The 15,481-nt window shown below is 37.2% G+C and overlaps 1 protein-coding gene across 3 annotated transcripts in view; it reads left to right on the top strand.

Moving 5' to 3' along the window:
- LOC113993801 (ankyrin repeat and sterile alpha motif domain-containing protein 1B-like) overlaps window positions 1–15,481 on the top strand; it is a 195,472-nt gene that overhangs the window by 36,147 nt on the left and 143,844 nt on the right. For all 3 annotated transcript variants that reach the window (XM_039387706.1, XM_039387705.1, XM_039387704.1), the window contains exon 3: window positions 3,482–3,634. In XM_039387706.1, coding sequence (XP_039243640.1) covers window positions 3,482–3,634 — 153 coding nt within the window. The remainder of the gene's footprint in view (window positions 1–3,481; window positions 3,635–15,481) is intronic.

Raw genomic sequence — 15,481 nt, 5'->3', positions numbered from 1 at the left:
GAAAAAAAATCACAGCAAATAACATCAGGAAGGAAGCCTACAGGATCTAAATGATCTGAGAGGAGTCTAAGATAGTCTCAGAATCACAGAATAAAGTGCAGTATAGAAGAAAAAATAGTCTAAGCACTATGACCTGTTAATGAGGACTGGGATAAGATGCAACTAAACTGGAATTCTCATAAAGTAAAAGGACAGCACTTCCAGAGAGATACTTCAAAGAGTTTTTATTTCAAAACTCAGTAACATTTTATATGAAAAGCAGATACTACTAATGATACTGTCACATCTATATAACCAGTATATCTGTCAGTAAGTATGTAAAAGGAAAACATTCAGCCAGCTATGAATGACAGTTAATAAGCTAGTTGATGTTATTAACAGACAGAAAAAGACCTTCCCATACAAGAGGACAGATACTGAAAGTTTATTAATTTTCATATACTGGACACATTTTAGAAAGTCTCTTTTAGATAAGAGGGTGTTCTTAGTTCATGAGAAAACAAAATATTGCTTTTGTGATGAAACTAATAGCATATATTCTAGTTCTGAGATTAATTTTCTGTGATAGGAACAACTGTCCTGCCATGGTAGGTAGGCTCAGGGAGGGAGCTCAGGGGGACAGTGGGCAGGAAGCACTGAGACAAGGCAAGTAAAGGCAGGGACAGTGGCAGTGACTCTGAGCAGCTACATCCCAGAGCAAATCCACAGGACATCCATAGGGATGAGAATGGGACAAGGTCAATCTGGAGGGTGACTCAGTGGCTGAGGATCAGCAAGGTGCATGGCCAGGCACAGACATACCTACAGCATAGCTCAGGCAAGTGTCAGGACATGGACCTGAGATCACAGGCAGCTCCTGCAGAAGGTGGGGTGGCCCTGTCTAGACTTCTCCCCACTCTTCCTCACACTGATTCAAGGCTATGCACCTGCAGTACCTGCAGCATGGCCTTGAACAAAGGCAACCAAATCTCTGGGATAGGAAGAGGGAAAATACTTGCAGAGCGTTCTGCTGCCCAAAAAACAGACCAATGTTTCATGTAGGCTGTTGAGTGACCAAATCCAAACAGTGAAATTGTCAAATCCATTTCAGTTGTTCTCAGCCTCTTGCTTATTGCTCACCTGCGTTTACTTGCCTGCAGCCATATTAGAGGAATATCTGTTTTAACAACCCTTTTGTTGAAGATCTCCAGTGGGAATTTAGAATTTAGAAACTTGCCATGCTGTATTTACTTTTCAGAGGCTGTTGAGTTACCAAAATTACAGACCAGACTGTGTGGGTTTTCTCAATCAACAGGTCAAAAAAAAAGTCATATTAAAATCAGAATTTATTAAAGGTAAAGATCAAGTAGTAATAAACAAAAGAAATAATTTGCATAACATACCCCATCTGGATACATTGAAAATTGTTTTGATGGTGCTTTGTTTTGCTTTGTTAGACAAGGAAACAAAAATACCTCATATTTTCCAAACTCATTTGTTCCTTATTGGCCCTGTATGTCTTCATATCTTCTCTATATAAGATTTTTCTTCTTCTGTTTATCAGGTTCTTGCTTTTCAAGTGTCACCTGTTTAAGCATACCTTGTTTAAAATCAGCTCTTGAAATAAGATTCCTAGGAGTCAGACCTCCCAGGATCCTCAATGTTTTAGCAGTCTGCTGGACAGATTACTATCAATCTAATATTTAAAGCAAATCTGAATGACGATGAAAGAAGAATTTGCCATGCTTTTGACATAGAATAATTTAATTTTAAATTAGGATGAAAATAAATTCCAAAATGTCAGGTTCAACAACAAAACTGAGCTCTTACTTTCCAGTATGACTCCTTTGTTACAGGAGTGACCTGAAAGGCTTAATTCCTTTTGTTAATTATATGATTTCTCTTGTCTTTCCTTTGTAATTTAAGATAATGGTTTCACTACATCATTTAAATATTTTATACCCAACGTCTGCAGCAAAAGAGTAAACTGTCATATCCATGGTGCAATGTGCCTGCATCACTGCTCTCTGATACTGCAGGAAACCAAGATCAAGATCACGACATGCTGGCTTTCTGCATTTGAACAGACAGATCGATGAGCAGTACAGTGGCTTTCAAATGCAGACTTTAATTTTCTTTTCTCTGCTTTGAATTCAAATTATATTTCAGATAAACTGTGGGAAATAAATTGGTTCAGGCAAGATATTAAGATCAGAATTCTCTCCTTTTGAAATTACTTTGTCACTCACTTAAAACTTAAGCTCAAAGCATTAGGTTTCTGTCAAACTTCCCTTGTTTCTCCTAAAGTAGGAATGTATATAAGCAGGCAGAAATGGGAGGCTGGCTTTCACTATTCGCAGTGTCACCCTTGCACGGTCAGGAGATCCTATGCAAAACACAAGGTTTCTAAACCTTTAAAGCTTCTTAACATTTTACCACTTCAGTGTATTATCAAGTTAGCAATAATTACACTTCTGTAGAAAGATGATATGCTTATAATACTGTTGAAAATTGAGGCTATTGCATAATTTTTTCTATTTCATTGCACTTCTATTTCTGCCACTATTGTAGATTGCTTTAAAATTCATAAAAACAATATGGCATAACAAACTGCACAGGTAGAGGCTTTATACATTTTTATCTTTAATGGCTAGCTTGAAAGTCTTCACTTTTGTCACTGAGAGGCAATTGTGAAAGAGAAATTGCAGCTTTTTGCTTCTTAGTAGCTTAACAAAATTCAGAAAAATAAGATGCCAGTGGTATTTCTCAGTTTTTTATGAAAACAAGATTTATGAGATTAGGCAACTGTGTTGCTATATAAATGCAAGTGGTGCACTTCTGTGCACATCATTCTGTCAATTCCATTCCAATAATATCTGATTCGATTGTCCGTTCTCAAACAACTTTACAGACAGTGAGCAATCTAAAATATGATAAATTCCCAGGAGTTCCATGAAAAATGTGAACAGGTAGAGGAAAGAGACTTTTTTTAAACCTTCCCTCGGGGCAGAAAAAGTACAGTGCAGCTTCAACCATTATAAAATAACAGAAAGCCTGGTAGAAAAGATAAATTAGGAATAATATAACCAAGGCGATATGTTTCATTTGCAGTGATACCAAAAGAACCATTTCTCAGTCTAATTTCTTCCCTTCTATGAAATTGTAGGTGCAAATCTGACATTTTTGTGCAGTCAGGATATTAATAATGTCTCTTCCACCTATTTGCCTTCCCCCACTCGTGGATTCTCTGTCTAGTAAGAATTGAACTCCAGCTACAGTCTTAGTACAGTCTGGTGTAAAAGGCAAGCAATCATAAGAAAAATATCCATTGACAATTGTTTTATTACTGCTTTTGCACACAAAATTATTTCATGTTGTACTAATCACTAAAAGAATGTTGATCAGAGAATAACTGACCCAAAGAAAATAATACCCATAACTCCTTTTCTAAAAGATGTTTAATGAGTATAATCAGGAATTTTTGCTCATTCTTGTTTTTCAGATGAAGCAGATCGGTCACGATGGCTACAACCCCACCTCTGTAGCTGAATGGCTGGATTCCATTGAACTGGGTGACTATACCAAATCCTTTCTAATTAATGGCTATACATCGATGGACCTTGTGAAAAAAATCTGGGAGATTGAGTTAATTAATGTAAGTTGATCAATTTATAGCAGTAGTTCCTCCTAAATACATTACGTAGTACTTGTCCTTATACATCAAGGAGAAAGCAGGAAAGCAATTTTCACTACAAATACTATCATCAGGTACTGTTAATGACTACAGCTTTTATGCCTGTACCTAGGTTGACTGTACCTTTACTTCCATTTACTTTGCCATTGTCTTTAGCATGGTATTCAATCAGCATGATTGTGTTTGCCTTCAGGCTGCTGAACGACATTAAAAATATGTTTTGGGAGTTTATGGCTACAAAGCATGAGTTTTAAAGTACTTCTTATAAAGATACTTACAGTTTACTTTTTATACATGCTCTGTCTAAAGTAAACATAAAACAAGGAAACCTTAAGTATAGTTATTAGGTAATGCTAAAAGAACACAGTATTTTCTTTAATTATCACTTTTGCTTGAAACTTTATTTACATGAGTCAATTACATTCAATGCCCGAATTGGGCAACCATAAACTTTAGTGTGGACTGCACTGCAGGGTAATTTGGAATGAGATGAAGTTTGTGCTGTTACAATGAAGACATTGACTGTACAGCTTTGCCAGTGGAATTTTCATGTAAGTTATGTGTCTGAAACTGAGTTGTTTTCTCTTATGAAAGATAGATGATTGTAGCTTGGGATCTGCTGTGACTTTTGAAATCAACTGTATTGTCAGTTTATCTGAACTTTAGTGCAATCTCTACATGAAGAAAAACCCAATATCATATTTTTATTGACTCTTCACAGACAAAAGGCTTTGCTCTTCCTTCCATTGTAGGAGATACTGCATCTTTGTTTCTGATTAGTGCCTGAGTCCCAAACAGTCAAAGGGCTACCAGTAATCATAGGCAATCAAACATAGGATAAAGCAGTTGGTATAGTTTTATACTATGGAACAGTTCCCACTGTGTCCCAGGCTGGAGAAATGAAGAACATAACTACGGTGCAAAACCATGTTTCAACACAGTAACTGGTGCATGAGGCAGAAGTAGGTATAGCCTGAGACCGGCATCTAAAGAAAAGAAGAGAAAGAAAAATATAAATGGAGTTATATCATATCACTTGAAAGACAAAACCATTGCATGTTAGAATTTCTTTTCTTGCTGTTACAATACAGTCAATGTTAACTGGCGCAAAAATGTAGAGTAAGGACCAAACTCTGTGGCATTCAGTGTATGTTGTAGTTGTATAATTAAAGTCAGGATATGATTGATGCTATTATAGGTGTCTGCTGCTAAGCTATTTATAACTGTGGTTTTTTTCTGTAAGTGGCTGGATTTTAATAAGAACTGGGGACCCTTTGCCTGAGAAGCTAAGTTAGATTAACAACTAGCACTGAGCTGGAAAAAAAAGTGGAAGACTCTGCTTGTATTCTGTAACTTAATTTTGCATCCCAAACATTTTGTCCTAATCAATTTGGAAACAGATTACCCTTTAGCTCCCCCAAGTGGATCATTAAAACTTCATTAAAGGTTTTTGGTTTTATTCCAAGCTTGCTTAAGCTGATGAAAAGGAGAGTACCTGCACTGAAGTTAACAGGAATACACTTCTGTAAAACTAGTATAAACCAGACCTCTATATATCCCTCTAATTTTAAAGCTTAACATTATGTTCTGATTGAAGGTCTGTACTTCTTAGAAAAACACCCCCTCTTGCCATGAGTTGCAAATAGAAGCTGTTTAATAGTTGTATAAGTACTTGTATAGATACAGAAATCTACAGAGAGAAATGTTTTTCCCACTTGATATATTTGGATTATGTTGTTCAAAAGCATAGTAAATCCCAGAATATGCTGAGTTGGAAGGTACCCACAAGGATCACCAAGTCCAACCCTTAGCCCTGCACAGGACCATTCCCAAAAGTCACTCCTACAAGTTCTACATTCTGTGCATTTCTATTTTAGTCCAACCAGTATATATTTGATTCCCCCCAATCAGTAGCTAAGCTAACTGTAACGATATTATGTTCACTGAGAAAAGCTATAGCTTAGAAAATTATTTACTGTTACTTTTCTCTTTCAATTGAGGGGAATCTTTCAGAAATGGACAAGAAATTGTTTTGAAGCATTGTGCAGTCTGACAGAACAAGATACTTAGCTCTGACCAGCAGGCCTGCTGTCTGAAATTGATTTCAAAGGTCTCACTTCCCATTCGGGTGATGGCAAAGAAAAGCTTATTACAGAAAGTGTTTCATAAAAGAACGCATAAAGGTCAAAGCCACTAAGTCTGGAACAGAACTCTTCACTTGAGTAGGTCAAAATCCAGGCATTTGAAAATAAGAGAAAAACCAGACTCACCATCCTGAAAAGAATTCAAAGTACCCTTGTTTTGGTGGCTCTTGGTGCTTAAATTGTACGTGGAACAAGAAGTTTAATTTAAACTTATGTTCAAATATGCAATAAAAATATGTTAAGGGCTACAGAAATTATAACTTCTTCATTTTAGCTATAATTTTGAACAGTTTCAACCACTAAACTTGACATAAAAGACATACCTGATTTGGTGCAAGGAATCTCTGTGTTTGTATTTGGTACTTCTTTCCATTTAGCCATTGGGAAATAATCCATGGGTCCTTGTAGTGAGGGGATATTATCTCTACCTTCAAATCTGTTTCTACCCCTCACTACAAAAAAAACATTGAGGCACTGGAGCATATCCAGAGAAGGGCAACGAAGCTGGTGAAGAGTCTGAAGCATAAGTCCTGTGAAGAGCAGCTGAGGGAGCTGGGGTTGTTTATCTTGGAGAAAAGGAGGCATATTACTCTCTACATTTACCTTGAAGGAGGTTGTAGCCAGGTGGGGCTCAGTCTCTTCTCCCAGGTAACAAACAATAGAATGAAAGAAGTGACCTCAAGGTTCGGATTGGGTATTAGGAAAAAGTTCTTCACCAAAAGGGTTGTCAAACATTGGAACAGGCTACCCAGGGAAGTGGTTGAGTCACCATCCCTGGAGCTATTTCAAAAACATGTAGGTGTGGCACTTAGGGATATAGTTTAGTGGCACTTGACAGCATTAGGTTTATGGTTGAACTCAATGAACTTAAAAGTCTTTTCCAACTTAGATGATTCTATGATTAAAGTTATCCTTCTTGAGTTACCCCTTACTCCCATAGGACATTGGCATGATCAGAACTTTGAATCTTCTTGTCTTCCTAAGAAGAACAGTTCTTACTCTATTTCCAACACAGTTTTATTATTCTTGTAAGTTACCATCTAGGCAAGGACATTTACAAACACTGCAAAGAGAACACCAAGCATATAAGAGAGAGAGAAGGTCTGAGACATCGGTGGTAAAGGCCATCTTCCCTCAGCTTTTCTTGTCCTCTAGCTGGCTCACTGACATTAAGAAACAAATTTAATATGCAGCTTCCTGAAATTTATTGCAAATTATTCCAGCAAGGTAATGTCTGATCTGACATGCTAGTTTCTTTCAGACTTCTCTGTGTGTATATGTGTATATATAGAGAGAGAGAGAGAGAGTGTTTCTTCAAACTCAGTCAAGCAGCAATTTCTAAAAGCATTTGAATCAGAAAAGTAATTTTAAAAGTTGGATTTTTTTTTTCATGTGAGCTCCCACCGGCATTCTCAGCCCTTTTACAACAGGTCAGACTGTGGCGGTTTGAGACCCTCAAAAATCCAATTTCCAAGTCCAAGCCCCCCTCTTACAATTTATTTCAGTGTGAAAGGGTTTTCCAGACATAACACAACTCAGTATGGGGGAAAGGGAATTATATCACAGTTTATTACTTAAATAAATACTATAATACATTATATACACAATTCTAACTATCTCTCCTATGGTAAAGCAACATATTTACATTAGATCAAGTCCCTCCTTTCCCTCCAATAAAAGTTCAGAAGGGAAGAAGGAAAGATCCTTTCCACTTCCAGGGCAGCAGTGTCTCTCCTCTTCAAGGCAGCAGTCGTAGCTGGAGTTGTTGTAGCTGGAAAATATCTTTCTCTCTCTCTCCATTACAATGCAGGGGTCTCTCTCTCACCCCTCTCAGCCCTTCAGCTCCAACCGAAGGTCTCACCCGTGGACTGCCTGCAGGGACAAACACTCGCTTCACCATGGTCATATCACGGAATGCAGGGCATCCCGTGAAAGTCCCTTCCTTGGGGGATTCAAGCTCCTCCTAAGTCAGAACGTTTGAGGCAGCTCTCAGTTCAGCCTTTGCCCCAAGCATTCTACCAGAGCTCCTTTGCTCTGTCTCAAACTGCCAGTATGGCAAAGGGGGAAAGGAAAGCATCTTCCTTCCCTGTGTTCCTCCTGGCCATCCCGGTCCAGCTCCAGGACATCTCTGCATTTCAGGACTTCCTTCAAGTGGAAGTCCACCCCCTCCTCTTCCAAAAAAAGGGATCTCCGAAGGGTTTGGGGTTTGGAGTCTCACCCCCAAACAGCCTCTGCTGAGCTTGGTCCTCTCTCTCTCCGTCGGACAGCTCTGCGTCTCTCAGCTTGGTTCCATGCCATCTCTGCTGCTTGTTATCTTCTTTGACTCTCAGCCACAGATCTCTGTTCAGTGCTGCTCTGCCACCGTCTCAGTGTCTCTGGCTGTCCACTTACAGCAAGGAAACCCCCCCAGCTTTTAGCCACAGTACTTGGCCCAGTTTAACACTGTTCCAAGTTCCTGCAGCCCCCAGCCAGAGCTGGGGGGCCTTGGCCCCCAGCAAGGCTCCTGGCCCCTCTCTCCTTGTGGCCTAAAACATGGCTACTTCTCCTCCAACTATGTCATCTTCTCCCTTCTTTTCTGGTCTGGTGTGATATGTTTTAATTTTGCAGGGGCACTGATTGGGTCAACACCAAGAACATCACCCCCCTGGAGTTAAACACTTTCCAACTCCAGGGGAAAACCCTTTTTAGCCCAGGACACAGACTTTCAGACTTTGAAGTTTAGCTTTTGTTTCACTAATTAATTTTCTTGTAGATAATTTAGAATTTTTCCAGATCCATTTCTGTCTGGGATGTGCTTTTGGGGAAGTATTGTTCTAGTTTTCTTATCCTGGGATTGCAAGTATTCAGAATGCCTTCTCCCAGTATTGGCTTCCCCAACACTTCTGTTTTTGTCTCCCAGATTTCTGGGCTCATTAGACAGATCAAATTCTGTATCCTGATTCAGATATCATTTATTCAGTGCTGTAGCTAAGAGGAACTTTTCTGAAATATATATCATCTGCTGAAAAAAAGTCCAGTATGTTCTGTAATCCCCTAACCCATCTAAAGTGTGCACCCTTGCTTTAAAGTATAAACGCTCTTCTACATGACTAATCATATTATTCTTGTCTGTTATTCTGGATTACTTACATAACCTTCCCCCTTGGGGACTCCCTGTCTTCAGGGAACTTCTACCGTAGAGATTCTTCAGGCAAGATATAAACAGCTTAAAAGCACAAAGCAAGTTATTTATCCTCTAACACAAAATACATTGTGGGACTAATGAGCTAGGCATTAAATCAACCCCCACCAAATGAGTCACTCAATTTAATGGGGAAGTAGTCATAGCTCAGGTATGGCCTCTGGGGCTCACTGGAACAGGCTGATCTGTGATGTTGCTGAATTGCTGTATTCTGATTGCCTTTTTTTTGTTAGGATTTTATACCTCTTCATGTGAGTCTTTTTATTCTTGAATCTTTGAGGTGCTAGGTTTTCCCCGTCTCAACAATCTTACTTATGTCTGCAACTTTACCTTTCTTATCTCAAATGCTTCCAGCCTGTGTACTCTCTCACAGCTCCCTCTCACGCCCTAGCAATTTTCTCAGAAGGAAACTGAGAACGATTGCACAGCTGCGCTGTACTGAAAGTAGGTCTGGAATCACAGATAGCTGAACTCCTGGGAGGAGGGTTACATGGAAGTGGCCTGGTTTACATTTCTTCTCAATTAGTTCATCCTGCACTGTGAGTTTCTTTTTTCATGCACACTTCTTTCCTATGGATGATTCGGGCTTTGTCTTCTGTAAAATTAATCTTTACCAAATGGTTCAATTACTGTCCAGATTTTGAGCTTTTGGGGAAGTGTTCTTGATACTCTCTCCCAAATTGCATTCCTGGTTTTCCTTAAGGTATAATGATTGCCATTCAGGGTCAGAGCAAAGATACTAGAAGAGAGAAATTAGCTGCCAATGGGCTGCCTTCCATTAGTTTATAGCTAAATACTTTGGACCCTGCACAACATCACTGACAAGATCCACAATTATATGTTCTTTAGTTTTATTTAAAGCTGCTGCGTGATTATTGCACCACAACCCACTAGATTTTGTACTGGAGGAATTAAAAAGTCTAAAAATGGCCATAGTGAAGCAGATCAGTCCATCTACCTAATCCTCCGTGGTGTCTATAAAAATCATCATAAACAAATGACCAGGGAAGGTTACATGGATAGGACAAGCATATTATCAGCATAGCATTCTTTTAATAATAATTTTCAACTTAGGGACTTTTGGAATTGGGCCAGTTCTTCTCAGCTGGTCCTTGACTTTTAAACCTCTTATCATCATCAAGTTTTGTGATCTTACTGCTAGTCTGCTTTCCTATAGAAAGTATAAATACATTGAGCTGCAGAGATCCATTCACAGATCTCTTCAGGAATTCACTAGGAATCTTCTTCCACTTTGAAAACTGCATTTTCTCCTACAGTTTCCTGGTTTAACCAGCTATTTCTCCATGACACAACCTCTTCTTATGGCTTAATGTCATAACTGCTGTTTTGTGGGGTTTTTTTTCTTAAAAGCCTTTTAAGAGTGGCTTCATCAGAAGACTTTAAAAATTCATGTAAACGAGCAGATTCTCTACATATTTTTGACTGTTTTAAAGAACACCAATAGGTTCTTGAGATATGAGGCATCCTTACATGCAGTCACTTTAACTCTTCCTGGTTGTATTTATCCATGTGCGCATTTTCACATTCCTACTGTTTTGCCTGAGACAGGCTAGTATTTCCATGAATCTTCCATGAAACTGTTTTCAAAAAATGGCATCAATTTTTTCACTCTTCAGTCCTCAGATAACAAGTTTTTAAGGGAAAAGTTATACATCGTTGCTAGCAGTTCAGCAAATTCATCCTTGAATTCCTTCTCTATTTATTTTTTCTGTGCTGTGGTTCATTTTACATACTTTTATAATTTCTCCTTTCAATCATCTGATTTGTAAACCGAAGAGTCTTACTTCATTTAGCAGTTTCATACTTCCAGAAATCCTTGTTCTGTATCTATCTGGTCCTTCTCTTTACAGCTCCAGTACAGTTGCAGAGTGCCAGTGATACATGTCTAATTTCAAGGTCAGAGTTCCTTTATATACATATGTAGCTTGAGCCTATAGGTCTAATAGAAACCACTGTGTCCAGCTTAGTTCCCAAAGCTCTCATGAGGCCTTAGCTGACTAATACACCTACCACATCCATACATCTTACAATCTCTGCTTAAAGAACTTTAATATGAACCACATACTGCATTCAGATTCCTTGATCAGGTTAGTCTCTCGCTTTGCAGCCCTCTCAACTACTCCAACAAGTAGTAACTCCAGATAGTAACTCCACAATTTTACTGGGTAGTACATACCAATTGGATGGATTTTGTACAGTGTACTTGACGGCCTAATTTCCCATGCTATATAGCATGAAAAGATGCCTTTTTCTTAGGAGGGCTGTCCTTCAGATTCTGTTTGAAAAATTACTCTGTGACTCTGATTCTCTTGTTACTTAATTTCCCAAGCATGCCACTCTGCAGTTTTTGGAAAGGAATGAAACATTACATCTCAATAACATATTCTCAGACACTTTGACTGCAGAATTACAATTCCTGTTCCTTTGCCTCTTTACCTCAGAGCCTCTTGCTAGATGTCATATCACTGAAAAGAACTAAGAGTGCTTGGAGTCACAGTCCTTTCTGATCTCCCAGAGATACTCCTGACTGATAAAGATGCCCATAGCTCTTCCTGTAGTTGCTTTCTAAATGGCTCCAACATATTTGATGATCAGGAGAGCTTTCAAGACCATGAAGCTGCATTAGCAATAAGCTGTGGGATCTCAAGTTGTTAGGTATTTTGTTATTAAAAATATCTTCTATAGTTGTTGAGTGTAGAAAACTGTCTGTAGGACTTTTTCTTTGTTCACTCTTTCCAGACATTCAGGGCCATATTCCTAGAGTACTCGATAAGGTACTGGAAGATAATTTATGTGAACCAATACTTCTTTCAAGACAACCATGTTGATGTACTGGTGCAAAACCAGAAGTCTTGTATTTCAAAGTTTCTAAATTTCAAAGTTTCTCAAGCACATTCTAAAATGCTTGAGAATGCCTTTGACATCTTGTAAAAATAAAATGTGCCTGTTTTACTGAAGATAAAAAATTTCTAGTGTTTGAAAGTTTTATGGGAATCTTTAAAATTCTCTTCCAGGCAGACTGAACTTTGGGTCTTCTCACTCATTAGTAAAGTAGTAGTCTATTTATATGATGCAGTAAGACATTTAAGAAAACCTTTTCTGCTACATTTGTGGTGATTTTTGTATTCAGTAACTAGAATTTTGAAATGGTTAGTGCATGGCCTTGATTGATTTGAGGAAATATGAAGGACACCTTCGGTATCCATTCAAATTCTTTGGCTCATCTGTTTTGCAAAACTATCCTAATTAATATAAATATAGGACCAAATATTAAGCATTCTTTTGACAACAAGGTAGTTTTTCATATGTTTCACATCAAAAACTCTGAAGATCAGTATGGAACTGAATAGCTTTCATCATGACGCATTATTTCTTCATGAGGTAAGACATGTATATGGATTTGTTCAGTCGCTCCTGCATTAGTAGAACAATGCGACAAATGAGGTTATATTAATATGTATTAGCTACTATGGTTGCAAATACAAAGGATAATTGTCGAAAATACTTTTTTTTTCCATTTTAAATTGAATCAGTACGTTCATTGCGTGTACAAAGAAAGTTATGAGGTGTTATACAAAAAGCATTTTTTTTGCCCATACACAATAGTTGTGTAGATTTTTTTCATCCAGGGCTCTCACAGAGATCTCAAAAGGGTTTAAATACTGTATATCTTTGTTTCTTTTGCAATAATTAAATACTTATCAATTGTAATCACATAGTGGATTTTTTCCTTTGAATCTTGCATTTGAAAATTATTCTACAGTCAGATTCTTTTCTGCTTTGAATACTGGTAGCAGCTCCATTAGTCACTCAGTTCCTAAAGTACTATGGATGTTACTTATAATTTAGAAATCATTGTTATTTTGTAGTATTGCAGTGGCTGTTTCTAGAAATCTCATTGAAAGCTTGTATCCTCATCAAATCCATGTGCCAATATTTTAACTTCATAACATGTTTAACATTTTGCATAGGTAGTGATCTTATAGCCTTTGAGTGATTTGATATGTAAACTTCCATCTGTTCGTTATGCTAATGAAAATACTTTTTCAGTACATCATTCTCTTTCCTCTGTACTGTTACTTGCAGCAGATGACATAAACCGTGGCAATTTTTTTAACCATCTACTGTTTACCTCTTCCCACTCCCACCTTGGATCATGGCAGTGCTCAGACTCCAGAGGAGTGGGAGGAAAAACAAATCTTTTAGTTCAAGTACAGTGTTTTATTCAGTTTACAATACAACATGGTAAAGAAAGAGAGAAAGAGGAAACATTTGCTCTGTGAACAATGTAATGACAGTTTTTTGGTAGTATAACGATTCCTTTATAATCCATCTAGTGTCATTTTGCACTAGAGGTTATTTAAATAGAAGGCATGATAAAAGGACTTTGAAGTAATTTTCCTAATTCTGTTATTTCCTTATGCTATGGCAATAACAAAATAATAGTTTCCTGATTTAAAAGTGATAGTAAAATAACCATGTTTGATCTGTACATCTAGCCATTGAATTTTGCAGATTTTTTAATGTTTCTGATATCCTGCATTTATTTCTAAATACAAGGATTTTAGTCCTATCAAAATGATATGATTTTTTAACAATCACTTTTCCCTCTTATCGGAGGCAAATATTTGCTTTAGAATTCTTAAAACCAGAGCTGTCCCCCTCTCCTTTTCTCTTTTATTTCTTTCCTTCTCTCCCCTCCACGATCTCTTCAAACAAATTATAATCAGGTAGTGATTGGCAGCCATTTTTAGTACTAATAATCAAAGCTGAGCAATTTTAGCACCTATTGTATTCCACCTGCAGGATCATTTTCTTGTCCTGTAACACAGTAAGAAGCACAAATGATTGATTTAATAAAAAAATTATCTTACATTGTAAAGCAACCTGCCCTGCCAATTACCAGAGAGCATACTGACTCTGAAATATCCTAACGAAATCTCCCTTCGTTCAGAGAGCAAATAAATTGCCTTATCATTTGATTTTCTGTCTAAAATCTCAGTGTTCTATCAGAAGGTTCATACTTCAAGTTTTAGAATGTGATTTCCTTTCCAGGGAGTACAATAGACTTCTTATTTCCTTTACAACCACTGCAAAATAACGTCTTCTGCCAGCCCACAAGTTCTCTACAAAAACAGATAAAATAGTCACTAAATATTTTGTTGTCCTAGGCAACAACTTGTTCTACCTTCAGTAGCTTAGAAGAGCCTTGAATAAAGAGTTATATTTTACCACTTTAACCTTTTCAGTGTTGAGCCAGCAAAAAAATTGGATTTCTATTGTATTTTTTTAAGCTGATATTAATTTAGAAATTTCACACACATCCTATTTTTGAATTTGGCCTCCGAAATGTGCAGTCTTAGGATTGTAGTAAAAGATAGTTGCTCTAAAATGTTTTCATTATGAGTATTTTATTTCCTAGACAATATTTGTGATACTTGTGCTGGAATAAATGGCTTGTTTCAAATGTTTGCATTTTCTGCCCACAAAACCTACCTCTCACAGTTTTAGCCTATGGCATTTTAAAGCAGATTGTGTTGATTGAAGGTCAATATAAAATAATTCAAGTTGATGATAGATAAAAGCAAACAAGAACATAATTGTGTTACCATTGTAAAGCAATACTTCTGTCTTTGAAGAAATTTGAAGTGATATAAAATCATAAAGAAGTATCCCTTTTTTGTAAAGAAATAATGCTGCAGAATTTATTACATAATGTTTTCAAGGACTACAGTACTATTTGATGCTTTTAAAAGAATACTGTGTTTTTCAAGTAAATCTCCTGTTCAGCAGTGTGCAAAGGAGAAATCATTTTTCTTTTAAATGTTTAAAAATCTTTTTTTTCTGCTTCTACATTGCTCTATAGGATATTACGAGGAGTCAATATTTCCAATTAAAATTCCCAAGAATGTATCAAATTTGTCTTCTGTGCTCAACTGATTTTAATAGTTAGAGATAAAGGGGACTGAATGGCAGCCATTTTAGCTTTAAAGATATTGAAGATCAAAAACATTTTAGAAATATTTTCCCTGTAAAGCACATTTTGTTAACATTCTCGGGCGTAAGAGCCAATGCAGTGCTGTGCCATATAGACCTATCAGTGTGATTAATGTGCCAGAAATAGGACAGCAGCATTGTCCTGGGTCTTTTCCTTGATTCTCCCATCTCACATTGTTCAGAGCTAGCTTGGATATCTCTGCAGTCCACTGCATTTGTATCATACAGATATGGTCCTGGATTTAAAAAAAGACTGAAAAGTATTATACCAAGATTATTAATAGAAGTAAGGTCAACGTTTTTCAACATATTAAAGATGAGGGGAAGAGAAGCATTTACTTAAATATAAAAGGTTCTGTTGCAGCCTACAGCCAACAGGGCTTGTGTCCTTAAAGTCATCTTCAAGGATTTTTGTCTTTCACTGGTTTTAACTTTCAAAGGATTAAGATTTCGGTCACTTTTCAT

Source organism: Pipra filicauda, unplaced genomic scaffold, assembly GCF_003945595.2.
Source record: "Pipra filicauda isolate LSUMZ 115617 unplaced genomic scaffold, ASM394559v2 scaffold583_size265894_pilon, whole genome shotgun sequence".
NCBI classification, from domain to species: Eukaryota; Metazoa; Chordata; class Aves; order Passeriformes; family Pipridae; genus Pipra; species Pipra filicauda.
Note: the sequence above shows the minus strand (reverse complement) of the source record. Positions and strands in the feature narration are given on the sequence as shown.